This window comes from Cebus imitator, unplaced genomic scaffold (assembly GCF_001604975.1).
Source record: "Cebus imitator isolate Cc_AM_T3 unplaced genomic scaffold, Cebus_imitator-1.0 Scaffold31, whole genome shotgun sequence".
NCBI lineage: Eukaryota > Metazoa > Chordata > Mammalia > Primates > Cebidae > Cebus > Cebus imitator.
Window position 1 is genome coordinate 9,722,695 of NW_016107346.1, and position 13,090 is coordinate 9,735,784.

Here is a 13,090-nt window from a genome sequence, read left to right on the forward strand (position 1 = left end):
GTTACCCAGGCTGGAGTGCAATGGCGCGATCTCGGCTCACCGCAACCTCCGCCTCCTGGGTTCAGGCAATTCTCCTGCCTCAGCCTCCTGAGTAGCTGGGATTACAGGCACGCGCCACTATGCTCAGCTGACCCTATTTCTAAAAAAAAAATTCTGACCTTTCTAATTATCTACGTGACTTGGGCCAGTTGTTTAACCTTTCTGACAGATCTCCAAAAGGGGAGCAACAATACTTATTTCCTTATTTTGCGGAGGCAGGGTCTTGCTCTATAGCCTGGAGTGCAATGGTACAATCACTGCTCACTGCAGCCTCAACCTCCTGGGCTCAAGCGACTCTCCAACCTCAGCCTCCTGAGTAGCTGGGACTTATAGGTGCTTGCCACCAGGCCCTGATAGTTTTTTTTTTTTTTTAATTTTTGGGCTGGGTGTGATGGCTAACACCTGTAATCCCAACACAGGGAGGCTGAGGCGGGTGGCTCACCTGAGGTCAGGAGTTCGAGACCTGCCTGACCAACACGGCGAAGCCCTATCTCTACTAAAAATACAAAAGATAGCTGGGCTACTGGGGAGGCTGAGGCAGGAGAATCGCTTGAACCCAGGAGGCAGAGGTTGCAGTGAGCTGAGATCATGCAACAACAGATCTGGTGATAGAGTGAGACTCCGTATCAAAAAAAAAAAAAATTTTTTTTTTTTGCACAGACAGGGTCTCAGTATTTTGCCCTGGCTGGTCTTGAACTCCTGGGTTCAAGTGATCCTCCCATCTCAGCCTCCCAAAATACTTACTTTTTAAAGGGTGGTCATAGGGTGGAGTAAGAAAATATATATCAAGGCAAGTTGCAACAGTCTAAAATACAGAACACAAGTGAGGGCACTCAGTTTCCCACCCCCATCCCACATGAATAGATATAGGGTCTCTAATCAACACAAAGGATGGCACATCTTCTCCCTCCTTGTCAGCTGAAGCAGGAGGCCTTCCCTGCCCAGCCCATGGTCATTATCTCCAGCATCTCCAAGGCCACAGCTTTTTTTCTTTTTCCTAGTAAAAAAGAGCTGGGAAATGTGGCTTTGGCCAGCAAGGGAGAAGGGGCCTTTATGTGTACCAGCAAAGACCCAATTGTTACTGAAACCAAACTGGGCTGCTTTTCTCAATTATCTCCACTACTCTTCTGGTACCTACTTTTCAGATGCCAACCCAGAACAAAAGCTGCTGTCGGACTGATTTATGATCCAAATCTGCTGACGCGGCCTGAAGTGTTCCTCCCCTCCAGGACTGCACCCTGGCTTAAAGTTACCTCCAAGCCTCAGGGCCTCAAGTCCCTTCACCTCTGCCTTTTGCCCCTAGCCAGGAGGTAGCATCTGTCTCCAGGTGCCCGTGGAGTGTCCTCCATGAGGACCACCTCTTCTGACCACCTGCCCAGCTCAGAAGACCAGCTGGCAGAGGGACGCCACGCTGTCCATGAGGCCAGAGCTACAAGTTGCTTCTAGGAGTGGCTGTGGGCGGAGGCTGGCGGTTCTGGAGGTGGCTGGCGGTGGTTCTGAAGTGTGGCTCCCCCCTGCCCCTTTCATCTGAACAGTCAGGTTCATGCCACTTGTTAATCAGCTTTCCGGTGGCACCAGGAGTCATTTTCTGGGGATAGGCGCTTTGCCTGAAGTGTGAGAAGCAGGGGCAGACCTCTGTTGATTTCACCAGCCAGGTCTTCCCGGCTGGTGAAGCCCCTTCCAGACTTGAGGGCTGGGACCAGCTGTCCTCCGGGCCTAGAAGCGGGGAGAGTTGGGAGCCAAAAGGCAGACCCCTCTGGTCAGCCCCAAGAGAAGCCTCGGTTTCCCCAGTGCGCCTCCCCTGGCACTCGCCTCGAGGTGGCTCGCCCGCGTTCGTACCTGCAACTGCAGGGTCGGGAGCCCCTCTCCCGAGCCCAACCCGCCGGGGGTCTTCGGGGGACACTTCGGAAAACCTGGTGAGTGTGATTACCCCGCGGCCATACCCAGAGTCCCTTCCCCGCCCCATCTCCCTCCGGGCACTGTGGCGCAGCCCGCGACTCCGAGCACTGGGGCTGCTGGGCACCCGGAGGGGCGGAGGTCCGAGCCCTGGGGCGGAGAACGGGCGGGTCCAAGGGTCCCGGCGGGTCGCAGCACCCTCCTGAGCTAGCCTTCGAGTCCCGCCCCCGGCCTCCGCTCGACCCCCCCACCAGCCTGACGTCAAGGGGAAGGGGGCGGAGAACCGTGGTCGCGCTGGAGAAAGAGCAGGCGCCCGCCGAGGTGGCGCGGGGAGCCCGAGCCCAGGGGCGCGGAGCCGGGCGGGGACCGTGGGGCGGTGGCACAGGGGCCGCGGAGGTCTGGCGGGCGCGCGCGGGCAGGGGCGGACCGCGGTCGGAGCCGAACGCCAGGGCGGCGCCCAGGGACTGGAGCTGCGCTCAAGAGGTAAGCGAGGCCGGGCTTGCGTCGGGCGGGAGACGCGGGGCCCCGGAGCCGCCGCTTTGTCCCCTTGCTCAGGCAGGGGCTGCGGGACGCGGGAGGGACAGGGGCTGGGGCGCAGGGAGCCGCGGCGGCGGAGACGGCTGTCCGCGGGGATCCTTCTTGCGCCCCCCGCGGCAACCTCGCGGGGTCTCGAGAGTGGGACGCACAGCGCCTGCAGCCTCACAGCCCCGGGGCCGAAGGGGCGCGCCAGCGAGGGGCCACAGGCAGTGAGGGTTCCTCGCGCGGTCCGGTCCGCGGCCGGGATCCTCGCCAGGCTCCTGGACTGCCCTCGGCACTCCCACCCCGATGGAAAGTTTGGGGCGGGCTTGGAGCAAGGCCGATGTTGTGGGATCGGATTTCCCTGCCGCGGCCCCCAGCCTGCCCGCCCGCCCGTTCCGCTGGGGAGGCGGGTTGTCCCGGAAAGCCAGGCTCCCGGGCCGAGCAGTCCCCGGCTGGAGCGCTCGCCCTGGAGTGCCCGCCCTGGAGTGCCGCGGTCCACGGCTGGCCTCTCGGGGTGGGCGAGGGTGCGGGGCGCCCCGCCTGGAGTCCGCACCCCTCCCCCAAGCCCCCCAGCTGCCCGTTTCCTCACCCTGGCGTGGAATTGCGGGTGTGGGCACCGCTGGCGGGCGGATCCTCGGAGCACGCCACGGGGTGCGGCCCGAGTCTCGGGTAAGGAGCCGAGATGGGGCCGGGTGCGTTTTGCTGGGCTGGTTGGGGGCGCAGCCCCCACCACCCGCCCTCCCGCGCCGGGGCTCTGGGCCGACAGGGGGCGTTTGCAGGCCGGGCTCGCCACGCTCCCCGCGCCGACGCTTTGTTTGCGTTCAAATCCCTGGAGCTGGGGGGAGGGGAGAACCTGGGGGGACCCGGGATGGGGTCTTGGCGGGGACCCTTTGTTTGGGGGTGAGGAGGTCCCCAGTTTCTGCGTCTCCGCCCCCAGCAAGGGAAGGCTGGAACGGGGGAAGCCAATCCCGCTGGCCCGCCCAGGCCAGGGTCCCTGGGGCGCAGTCCCCGAGTTGGGAAGGTTCGTCAGAGCCGCGGGAGCGCAGCGGGCGCCGACCTTGCGCGGCGCGTCGCCCGCGGCCTGGGAGGAACCCTCCCGGTACCCGCCCCTACCTCCCCCCGCCACCTGCCCGCGCCGCCAGAGTCCCCGATTCGACCCGAGCTTGGTCCCCCTGCCGCCCCTCCGCCAAAGGGCTGGTGTCTCGGAGGAGGCAGTGCGAGGAACAGGATGAGGCCCTGGTCATTTCCACGCCCATCCCACCCACTTCCTGCCTCTCTCTTGGGCAACAAAGGGGCCTCGGGAAGCTGGGCCCCTTCGCTCCCGGCCTTGCTCCCACTCCTGCCCTGCTGATGTGGAACGGGGTTTGGGGTTCTGCCGGGCTATTGTCTGCGCTGGGGGAGGGGACAGACCGGGACCGGGACCTCCGCTTGCTGCCGTCCCTACCAGGTCCCTCTGTGGGGCTCTCCCGACCGCCTACCCCACCGCATGCCCCTCGCCGCCCTAAGGAGTTTTCCTCCCAGAATTAGGTGTTGGTGGGGGGGGCCGGAGCCCCAGTGGCTGCAAGGCCTGCTGCTTGAAGTTCTTTTAAGAAACTCAAACCTCTTAGTCCTGAGGGTGTGTGTTGGGGGGGGTCACCTTATTATTTATCAAATTACTTCCTGTTGCGAAGAGGGAGTGGGGGCTCTGGAGGCCAGGCAGGGCTTCCCAGAGCCTGCTTAGCCTTAAGCTGACTCAGCTCCTCCGTGCTTCCCAGGGAGACTCGTGGTCTTTTAGGGGCTGAGAGGGCAGGGGCCAAGTGTGGGGACTTAGGTCCACCCCTTAAGAGAATAGGAAGAAGGGCACCCGGGGCTCCTGGAGAGGCCTGATGAGGAGCCCCGTGGCCTCTCCTGCTGCGGGCCCCTCTAGTTTGCTTTCTCTGGCCCGAATTCTGACCATTTCTTTTCCCTCAGCAGGGTGGCTGGCCTGGAGCTCAGAGTCGGGGTGTGCGCCATGGCCCCACATTGGGCTGTCTGGCTGCTGGCAGCAGGGCTGTGGGGCCTGGGCATTGGGGCTGAGGTGTGGTGGAACCTTGTGCCTCGGAAGACAGTGTTTTCTGGGGGTGAGTGCCTGGAGGGGTGTGGAGGAAGGTGGGGACAGGCTGCTGAGAAGTTGCCCCCATAGTGTGCTGGCTTTATTCTGATGTGTGGCACAGCTTTCTAAGAAACACGAGTGACCCCGGGGGCCCAGAACGGGCAGGGCAGGTTGGGACCTGGGATTAGCCTTCTCTGGAGGAGGTCTGTCCAATTCCCCAACCCAAACTGCCGGCCCAAATGTGTGAGGGAGAGCCCTATGCCTCAACTTCCCCTGCCTCGCTTCTTGAATTGTCACTAGCGCTGGGAGCCTAAAGAGAAACCGGAACCAGGATAGACATAAACTGGAGGCTTGCTCCCCAGGACCCCCTAAGACCTCCTCCTGCCCGGTACTCATCATGCCCTCTGGTGGCCCCGGAAGGGTGTGTGTATATGCAGGAGCTCACATGGTTGCCAGGGCACAGCAAGGACCTGTTAGTGCCCCATGTGCACACACCCGTGTGAAAGGTGATGTCAGGTGTTTGTATCGGCCGTGCGCTCTGGGGACCTGGGATGAGCTCACCTCCCACAGGCTCCACTCAGGTGCCTATGAAGCCCTGCCTTGCCGGCTTGTATCTGGATCCACCGTTGCCTCCAAAGACTAAGACTGGTTTGGGGGGACCCTGAAGACAGGTCAGCAGCTATATTTGGCAGCTGATGTAGGAATCACGTGTCTATGTAAATGTCGTGGTGCCCTGGATGCTGGGTGGCACCAAGATTTCCCAGGCCCAGGCCCATCTCCGGTCCCTCATCCTCTGGTTTCTCTGGACCTCCCTGGCCTGGATCATAGCCAGGCTCCCCTCCTTCCATCCCTGCCTGTCCTAGTGGCCTGCTGTGCTCATATCTCTGGCAGCCTGGATTGGGGTTCTGCTGGAGTGAAGGGTTTCCTGAGGTAGGGAGTACTTGTAGCCATCTGTGGCTACTGCCCTGCTGGACTCTGATAGAGGCAGTGGGCAGCAGGGCAAAGAAGGAAGCAGCGGGCAAGGAAGCGACGGTGGGGTGGGGACGCCTAGCCCTGCGGCTGGAGGTGCCATTGACCCTCAGAGCAAGAGCTCTGGCCGGAAGCTGTGGCTGAGATATCCTTCCTTCCTCCCAGCAGCCTGGATTTGCCTCCTCCCAGGCTGGGAAAGGCCAGGGAGGCCTGGGTGGAGCTGTCAGGGCCAAAGCCTATTTCAAAAGTGTCTTTTATCAGGGGGTTTGGTTGGCATCTGCTTATGGCATGGGGTGCTGGCTCTAGTGTGGGGAACTGGGGTATGAGGTCCAGGAGTCTGTTACATGGAGGAAGACTGAGGGGTGCCTTGAGCCCCAGGGGCCCTGCCCATCAGCAGCCATGCTTACCCCTGCAGAACTGGCCACAGTGGTGCGGCGGTTCTCCCAGACGGGCATCCAGGACTTCCTGACACTGACGCTGACGGAGCAGACTGGGCTTCTGTATGTGGGGGCCCGTGAGGCCCTGTTTGCCTTCAGCATGGAGGCCCTGGAGCTGCAAGGAGCGGTGAGAGGTGGGGCAGCGGGAGGCAGTCAGGCCTTAAAGAGGGCAGGACTTAGAAGGCCTGTGCTTGGCTGCCCCCACAAAAGTGCTGCTGGGCATCCGGGGCCTGCTCTCTGGTCGCGGTCAGCATGTGGCCTTCGTCTCCTCTCTGGCACTTACTGGATTCTGTGTAGTGGGGCGGTTGGGGGCTTCTGTTCTGTACTGAAAGAAGCACCCAGAGAATGGGGACCCGCCTCTGCACTGGGTATCCCTGTGTTGCTGCTGCAGGCTGTGCTTGTGATGTGTGCTTAGTCCATACCTGTGATGAGGCTGATGTCCTCTTTCCTGTCCTCAGATCTCCTGGGAGGCCCCTGTGGAGAAAAAGACTGAGTGTATGCAGAAAGGGAAGAACAACCAGGTGGGTGCTTGGATGCGGTGCCTGGTGCTGCCTTTGCCCCATAGTGTCTCCTCCCATTTCTGCCTTGGTGCTTTCACTAACCGGACTCCTTTCTGCCCCTAGACTGAGTGCTTCAACTTCATCCGCTTCCTGCAGCCGTACAATGCCTCCCACCTGTACGTCTGTGGCACCTACGCCTTCCAGCCCAAGTGCACCTACATTGTGAGTGCTGCCCTCTACCTTTGGTGTCCCCAGCCCCCCTCCCTCCTCGCCCTTCTTTGGCCTCTTGGATGTGGCCCAAAGGGCTCTGCTCTTGAGCATCTCCTCATCACCTCTCTCCCGGTTCCTAGGACATGCTCACCTTCACTTTGGAGCGTGGACAGATTGAGGATGGGAGGGGGAAGTGTCCCTATGACCCAGCTAAAGGCCACACTGGCCTCCTTGTGGGTGAGTGGCTGCCCCCCATGCAGGCTGGGCGAGTCCTTGGGGCTTGGTTCCACTTTGGGCTGTGTTGGCCGGATGTGTCCATACCTCATGTGTGGCCTGGCTGACCTCTGTCTCCCATAGATGGTGAGCTGTACTCGGCCACACTCAACAACTTCCTGGGCACGGAGCCCATTATCCTGCGTAACATGGGGCCCCACCACCCTATGAAGACAGAGTACCTGGCCTTTTGGCTCAACGGTGAGCCCCCGGGCACCTGAGGGAGCTGTGGGTGGGAGGCTTCCTGGGGCCCAGCACCTCCCTGCTGACCTTCTCCCCTTCCCACAGAACCTCACTTTGTAGGCTCTGCCTACATCCCTGAGAGTGTGGGCAGCTTCACAGGGGACGACGACAAGGTCTACTTCTTCTTCAGGGAGAGGGCAGTGGAGTATGACTGCTATGCTGAGCAGGTGGTGGCTCGTGTGGCCCGCGTCTGCAAGGTATCAAGTCTCATAGCGGTGGGCCCTGGGAGCCCTGCTGGCCTGGCCGGGCTGACTGGCAGTGTCCCCTTGCTGTCTGCCAGGGCGATATGGGGGGCGCGCGGACCCTGCAGAAGAAGTGGACCACGTTCCTGAAGGCACGGCTGGCATGCTCTGCCCCAGACTGGCAGCTCTACTTCAACCAGCTACAGGCAATGCACACCCTGCAGGATACCTCTTGGCATAACACCACCTTCTTTGGGGTTTTTAAGGCGCAATGGTGAGTTGGCCAGGCTCCTGCAGAGTGGGAAGGACCTGGGATTCAGGTCAGAGATGGTACATGGGTGAGAGCCTGGACCAGGCCTCAGGGGCAGTCCAGTAAGCCAGGTGTCCAGAAGCCAAGGGGAATGCTGGCACCTGCCCCTTTCAGAGCTGCCTGCAAAGGGGCAGAGCCCCACACCAGTTTGCACTTTTGAGCTGCCAGTGCATTCTGGTGCCCATGGCTGGTTTTTGCCAGGATCTGCCTTCCTGCTGCTTGCCCTGAGCTGGGGTGGGAAGGGTAAGGTGGGTACCTGACCCTGGGGCTCTCTCTTGCTGCAACAGGGGTGACATGTACCTGTCGGCCGTCTGTGAGTATCAGTTGGAAGAGATCCAGCGGGTGTTTGAGGGCCCCTACAAGGAGTACCATGAGGAAGCCCAGAAGTGGGACCGCTATACCGACCCTGTGCCCAGCCCTCGGCCTGGCTCGGTGAGTGCTGGGGTAGGGATGCATCTCCCCACCCAGCTGTGATGCCATCCCTTCCTGCTGATGGCTTGACCCCCACATCCTACCCCCAGTGCATCAATAACTGGCACCGGCACCACGGCTACACAAGCTCCCTGGAGCTGCCCGACAACATCCTCAACTTCGTGAAGAAGCACCCGCTGTTGGAGGAGCAGGTGAGGCCTCGGTGGAGCCGCCCCCTGCTCGTGAAGAAGGGCACCAACTTTACCCATTTGGTGGCTGACCGGGTTACAGGGCTTGATGGAGCTACCTATACAGTGCTGTTCATTGGTACAGGTGGGTGCATGGGTATGCAGGCATGGCTACTCGAGGCTGGGTGGAAGCCCGTGTGCCCAGGGCAGGGAGATCTGGAGCTGCCCCAGAGCCTTATGCCCTCTCATTCATACCTTCCCTTCCCCTCTGCACCCCCCAGGAGACGGCTGGCTGCTCAAGGCCGTGAGCCTGGGGCCCTGGGTTCACCTGATTGAGGAGCTGCAGCTGTTTGACCAGGAGCCAATGAGAAGCCTGGTGCTGTCTCAGAGCAAGGTAGTAAGTTGGGCCCCATCTGCCACTGCCTCCAGCACTGTCCCATCTCACTCTGTCTGCCTGCCTCTCCCAGTTGGGCCTATGTGCTTGACCAGTGCAGAGGTAGGGACAGAGATATGCATGCATGCACACCTTGCCCAACTTGGGGTGGGTTCCTGGAAACGAGAATGAAAACAGAACAGAGTCTGCGCTGCACAGGGCCATCATATATAGCCAGGTTGCAGGGCCAGGGGCCGCACTCCCAGCATCAAGCCTTGGCAACTGTTCCCATGTTTCCTTCAGACCCTCCATCTAAGCTTTGCTGTGGTTCTGGCTCTGGCCTCTTGCCTGACCATGCCCCTGTGACCAGACCTCCCAGGCTGTGAGATGTTTATGATGCCCTCACCATGATGGTTTCCCTCTAGTCCCCAGTTGCTCTCTGGTCCCAACCCTCCATTTCTGTGACCATTTCCCTCAAGTGCTTGCATTATACTCTTGTGCAATAAATACTCTTTTTAAAAGTTTTGTTTTGTTTTGTTTTGTTGAGACAGAGTCTCACTCTGTCACCCAGGCTGGAGTGCGGTGGTGTAATCTCCGCTCATGCAACCTCCACCTCCCAGGTTGAAGCTATTCTCCCACTTCAGCCTCCCAAGTAACTGGGACTAGAGGCATGTGCCACCATACCCAGCTAATTTTTGTATTTTTAGTACAGACAAGATTTCACCATATTGGCCAGGCTGGTCTTGAACTCCTGACCTCAAGTGATCCACCCAGCTCAGCCTCCCAAAGTGCTGGGATTACAGGCATGAGCCGCTGTGCCCCATTGCCTTGTGCAATACTCTTGTTTCATGTTTGCTACACCTCCTGAACTTTGATTTGTTTGCTTTTTACCAACAATTGTGAATCAAAATCGTCCCCCAGAACATGGAATAATGGCAGAAAGTGTGTGGTTGAATAAACACACAGATCGGCATCCACCGTTGAAACGGGAAAACATCTTATGTTATGCTGCTGCTGTTGTGAGGGCTGATGGGCCTTGAGAGAAATGTATTTCCTGCACTAAGTGTGTGTAAGTGAGTGTGATTATACTTTTTGGCCTTGCAGCCCCGTCATCCTTTTCTAATCAGGTCACACTTGTAAGGGGCTTAGGATTGCGTCTGGCCTGTGTAAGCCCTCTGAGTTCTGTGGTTCTTAGATTTCCCTCTTCAGCACTATAGCTCTGCCTTGTTCCTCCTTCTGCCACCCTATTCTGTGCCCCCTGTAGAAGTCCGAGCTGCCCCCACACTGCATTCTGGTCCGGCCGCCCCTCCTGCGGTGTGGCCCTGGCCGACCCCCACTCCTGCTCCCCGCTTTTCTCGCAGAAGCTGCTCTTTGCCGGCTCCCGCTCTCAGCTGGTGCAGCTGCCCCTGGCCAACTGCATGAAGTACCGGTCCTGTGCAGACTGTGTCCTCGCCCGAGACCCCTATTGCGCCTGGAGCGTCAACACCAGCCGCTGTGTGGCCGTGGGTGGCCACTCTGGGTGAGTCGGGCTCTGCATAGGCCAGGACCAGGAGGGAGTCAGGGTAGTGGGAGCCAGGCTGCTGATGTACCTTACATTCCCTACCAGATCCCTGCTGATCCAGCATGTGATGATCTCGGACACCTCAGGTGTCTGTAACCTCCGTGGCAGTAAGAAAGGTGAGCTTTTATATTGCCCTTGCATCGGGCTGTGCCCTGGACTAGAGCCAGAGTTTCTGTTCTCCTCTTCCCCAGCCCTGGTTTCCTGCCCTAACCCTCACTCTCTTTTCTCTGCCACTACAGTCAGGCCCACTCCCAAAAACATCACGGTGGTGGCAGGCACAGACCTGGTGCTGCCCTGCCACCTCTCCTCCAACTTGGCCCGTGCCCGCTGGACCTTTGGGGGCCGGGACCTGCCTGCGGAACATCCCGGCTCCTTCCTCTACGATGCCCGGCTCCAGGCCCTGGTTGTGATGGCTGCCCAGCCCCGCCATGCTGGGGCCTACCACTGCTTTTCAGAGGAGCAAGGGGAGCGGCTGGCTGCTGAAGGCTACCTTGTGGCTGTCGTGGCAGGTCCATCAGTGACCTTGGAGGCCCGGGCCCCCCTGGAAAATCTGGGGCTGGTGTGGCTGGCGGTGGTGGCCCTGGGAGCCGTGTGCCTGGTGCTGCTGCTGCTGGTGCTGTCACTGCGCCGGCGGCTGCGGGAAGAGCTGGAGAAAGGGGCCAAGGCTGCTGAGAGGACCCTGGTGTACCCCCTGGAGCTGCCCAAGGAGCCCACCAGTCCTCCTTTCCGGCCCTGTCCTGAACCAGATGAGAAACTTTGGGATCCTGTTGGTTACTACTATTCAGATGGCTCCCTTAAGATAGTGCCTGGGCATGCCCGGTGCCAGCCTGGTGGGGGGCCCCCTTCACCACCTCCAGGCATCCCAGGCCAGCCTCTGCCTTCTCCAACTCGGCTTCACCTGGGGGGTGGGCGGAACTCTAATGCCAATGGTTATGTACGCTTACAACTAGGAGGGGAGGACCGGGGAGGGCTTGGGCACCCCCTGCCTGAGCTTGCAGATGAACTGAGACGCAAACTGCAGCAACGCCAGACACTGCCCGACTCCAACCCCGAGGAGTCATCAGTATGAGGGGAACCCCCACCGCGTCAGCGGCAAGCATGGGAGGTGCAGCTCCTACTTTTGCACAGGCACCAGCTACCTCAGGGACATGGCACGGGCGCCTGCTCTGTCTGGGACAGACACTGCCCAGCACCCACCCGGCCATGAGGACCTGCTCTGCTCAGCATGGGCACTGCCACTTGGTGTGGCTCACCAGGGCACCAGCCTCGCAGAAGGCATCTTCCTCCTCTCTGTGAATCACGGACACGCGGGACCCCAGCCGCCAAAACTTTTTAAGGCAGAAGTTTCAAGATGTGGGTGTGTTTGTCTGTATTTGCCCGTGTGTTTGTGTGTTTGTGTGTGTGTATGTGTGTATGCACGCGTGTGCGTGCTGCGACATAGCCTTCCTGTTTCTGTCAAGTCTTCCCTTGGCCTGGGTCCTCCTGGTGAGTCATTGGAGCTATGAAGGGGAAGGGGTCGGATCACTTTGCCTCTCCTAACCCCCACTGTCCCGAGTGTCGGGCAGCAGTGTACATATGGGGGTGGGGTGGGCAGGGTGCTGTGCCCCTTCACGGGGAGTTCAGGGCTCGGGGTGGGCCTAGTCCTGCTCCTAGGGCTGTGAATGTTTTCAGGGTGGGGGGAGGGGGATGAAGCCTCCTGTGTGTTTGGGGGAAAGGGTGGGTTCAGTGGTATTTTATACTTGCCCTCTTCCTGTACAGGGCTGAGAAAGGCTGTGTGAGGGGAGAGAAGAAAGAGAGGGTGGGCCTGCTGTGGACATTGGCATACCCTCTTCCAGTCCTAGGAGGAGGGCCTCCTAATGGTGTAACTTATTGTGTCCCCGCGTATTTATTTGTTGTAAATATTTGAGTATTTTTATATTGACAAATAAAAATGGAGAAAATGAAACGATTACTGTGATGGGGCTAAGACATTTGGGCTAAAACCTTTCTGGGTGCCAAGAGGGAAGGCTCTTTGGGTAAAGGGAAGCTGGACTGGGCCTCCCCCACAGTCCAGGGCAGCCACCTCTTTTGCAGTCCCTGTCTGCCTGTGGGAGGGGACAGCCCAGCTCCAGTGTTTTCCCACAGTGGTGGCTGTGGGGCTGGGAACCAGACATGGCCACAGCCCCTTGGGAGCCAGCCTTGGCTTCTGGCCAGAGGGAGAAGTCAGGGCACTGGGAGTCCAGGGGAGAGGTGGAGTGGGAGCGGGGGCGCCTTCCCAGACTCAGGACGGTTAGTGGGAGTGAGGGGGCCAAAGGAGGGGAAGGTTGTGGAGATGAGAGAGTTGCCTGTGTAAGGATGCGGTTTTCAACCCACTTAGGAGAGGTGAAATGACGTCTAGACTTCTACCACCAGCAATGCTAGGGTCTTCAGGGCCCCAGCTAGGTGGGGAAGGAACTTAAACCCACACCCAATGTGCACCAGACCACTGTCCTGGAGAGGGAGTGGCACAGAACCCCTCCCTGTCATTTATGCACCCTTTCTAAGCCTATCAAGCGGTGGAAGTGAGGTCTCCCCTGTACACTTAACTGTGGCTTCAGCAGGTGGCTGCCTAGGTTTTAACCGGGAATTGAGAAGGCTGGGGTCGGCTGAGGAGCACGTTGCGGGGGTGCACCGTCCGCAGATGGCCGCCCAGATGATGTTTTGATCCGGAAGACGGATTCAGCAAACTCGCCACCCACTGTGGGGCCGTGGGGTTCTGCACAAACCAAGGCCCTGTCCGTACCCTGGAGGTGGAGCCAGAGGCAGGACAAGTTGTGGCCACCTGCTCCTTGCTGGACTTTTTTTTTTTTTTTTTTTTTTTTTTTTTTTTTTTTTTTTTTTTTTTTTTTTTTTTTTTTTTTTTTTTTTTTTTTTTTTTTTTTTTTTTTTT

General features: G+C 59.3%; 1 protein-coding gene and 1 long non-coding RNA gene across 14 annotated transcripts in view; one reads left to right on the forward strand and one right to left on the reverse strand.

Annotated features, from left to right (window-relative positions):
- Positions 1-1,655, reverse strand: part of LOC119470441 — a 22,860-nt gene extending 21,205 nt beyond the window's left edge. For all 7 annotated transcript variants that reach the window (XR_005199352.1, XR_005199351.1, XR_005199354.1 and 4 more), the window contains exon 1: positions 1,590-1,655. This is a non-coding gene — a long non-coding RNA (uncharacterized LOC119470441). The remainder of the gene's footprint in view (positions 1-1,589) is intronic.
- Positions 1,656-1,678: 23 nt separating this feature from the next.
- On the forward strand, positions 1,679-12,130 carry SEMA4C (semaphorin 4C). 7 transcript variants are annotated; one of them, XM_037736944.1, is made up of 16 exons: positions 1,679-1,761; positions 1,858-1,955; positions 4,408-4,553; positions 5,910-6,058; positions 6,390-6,452; positions 6,555-6,653; positions 6,782-6,878; positions 6,999-7,115; positions 7,203-7,354; positions 7,438-7,613; positions 7,937-8,081; positions 8,171-8,393; positions 8,530-8,642; positions 9,983-10,140; positions 10,228-10,298; positions 10,422-12,127. In XM_037736944.1, exons 3-16 carry the CDS (start codon positions 4,445-4,447, stop codon positions 11,249-11,251), a joined length of 2,502 nt encoding a protein of 833 aa, XP_037592872.1. In that variant the 5' UTR covers positions 1,679-1,761; positions 1,858-1,955; positions 4,408-4,444; the 3' UTR covers positions 11,252-12,127. The 7 variants fall into 7 exon arrangements, 6 of the variants coding, with proteins under 6 accessions (XP_037592872.1, XP_037592870.1, XP_017379582.1 ...); XR_005199347.1 differs by lacking the exons at positions 1,679-1,761; positions 1,858-1,955 and adding an exon at positions 2,450-3,123 and having other exon boundaries at positions 4,405-4,553; positions 10,422-11,535; positions 11,941-12,127; XM_037736942.1 differs by lacking the exons at positions 1,679-1,761; positions 1,858-1,955 and adding an exon at positions 2,061-2,418 and having other exon boundaries at positions 4,405-4,553; positions 10,422-12,130.
- Positions 12,131-13,090: the final 960 nt, after the last annotated feature.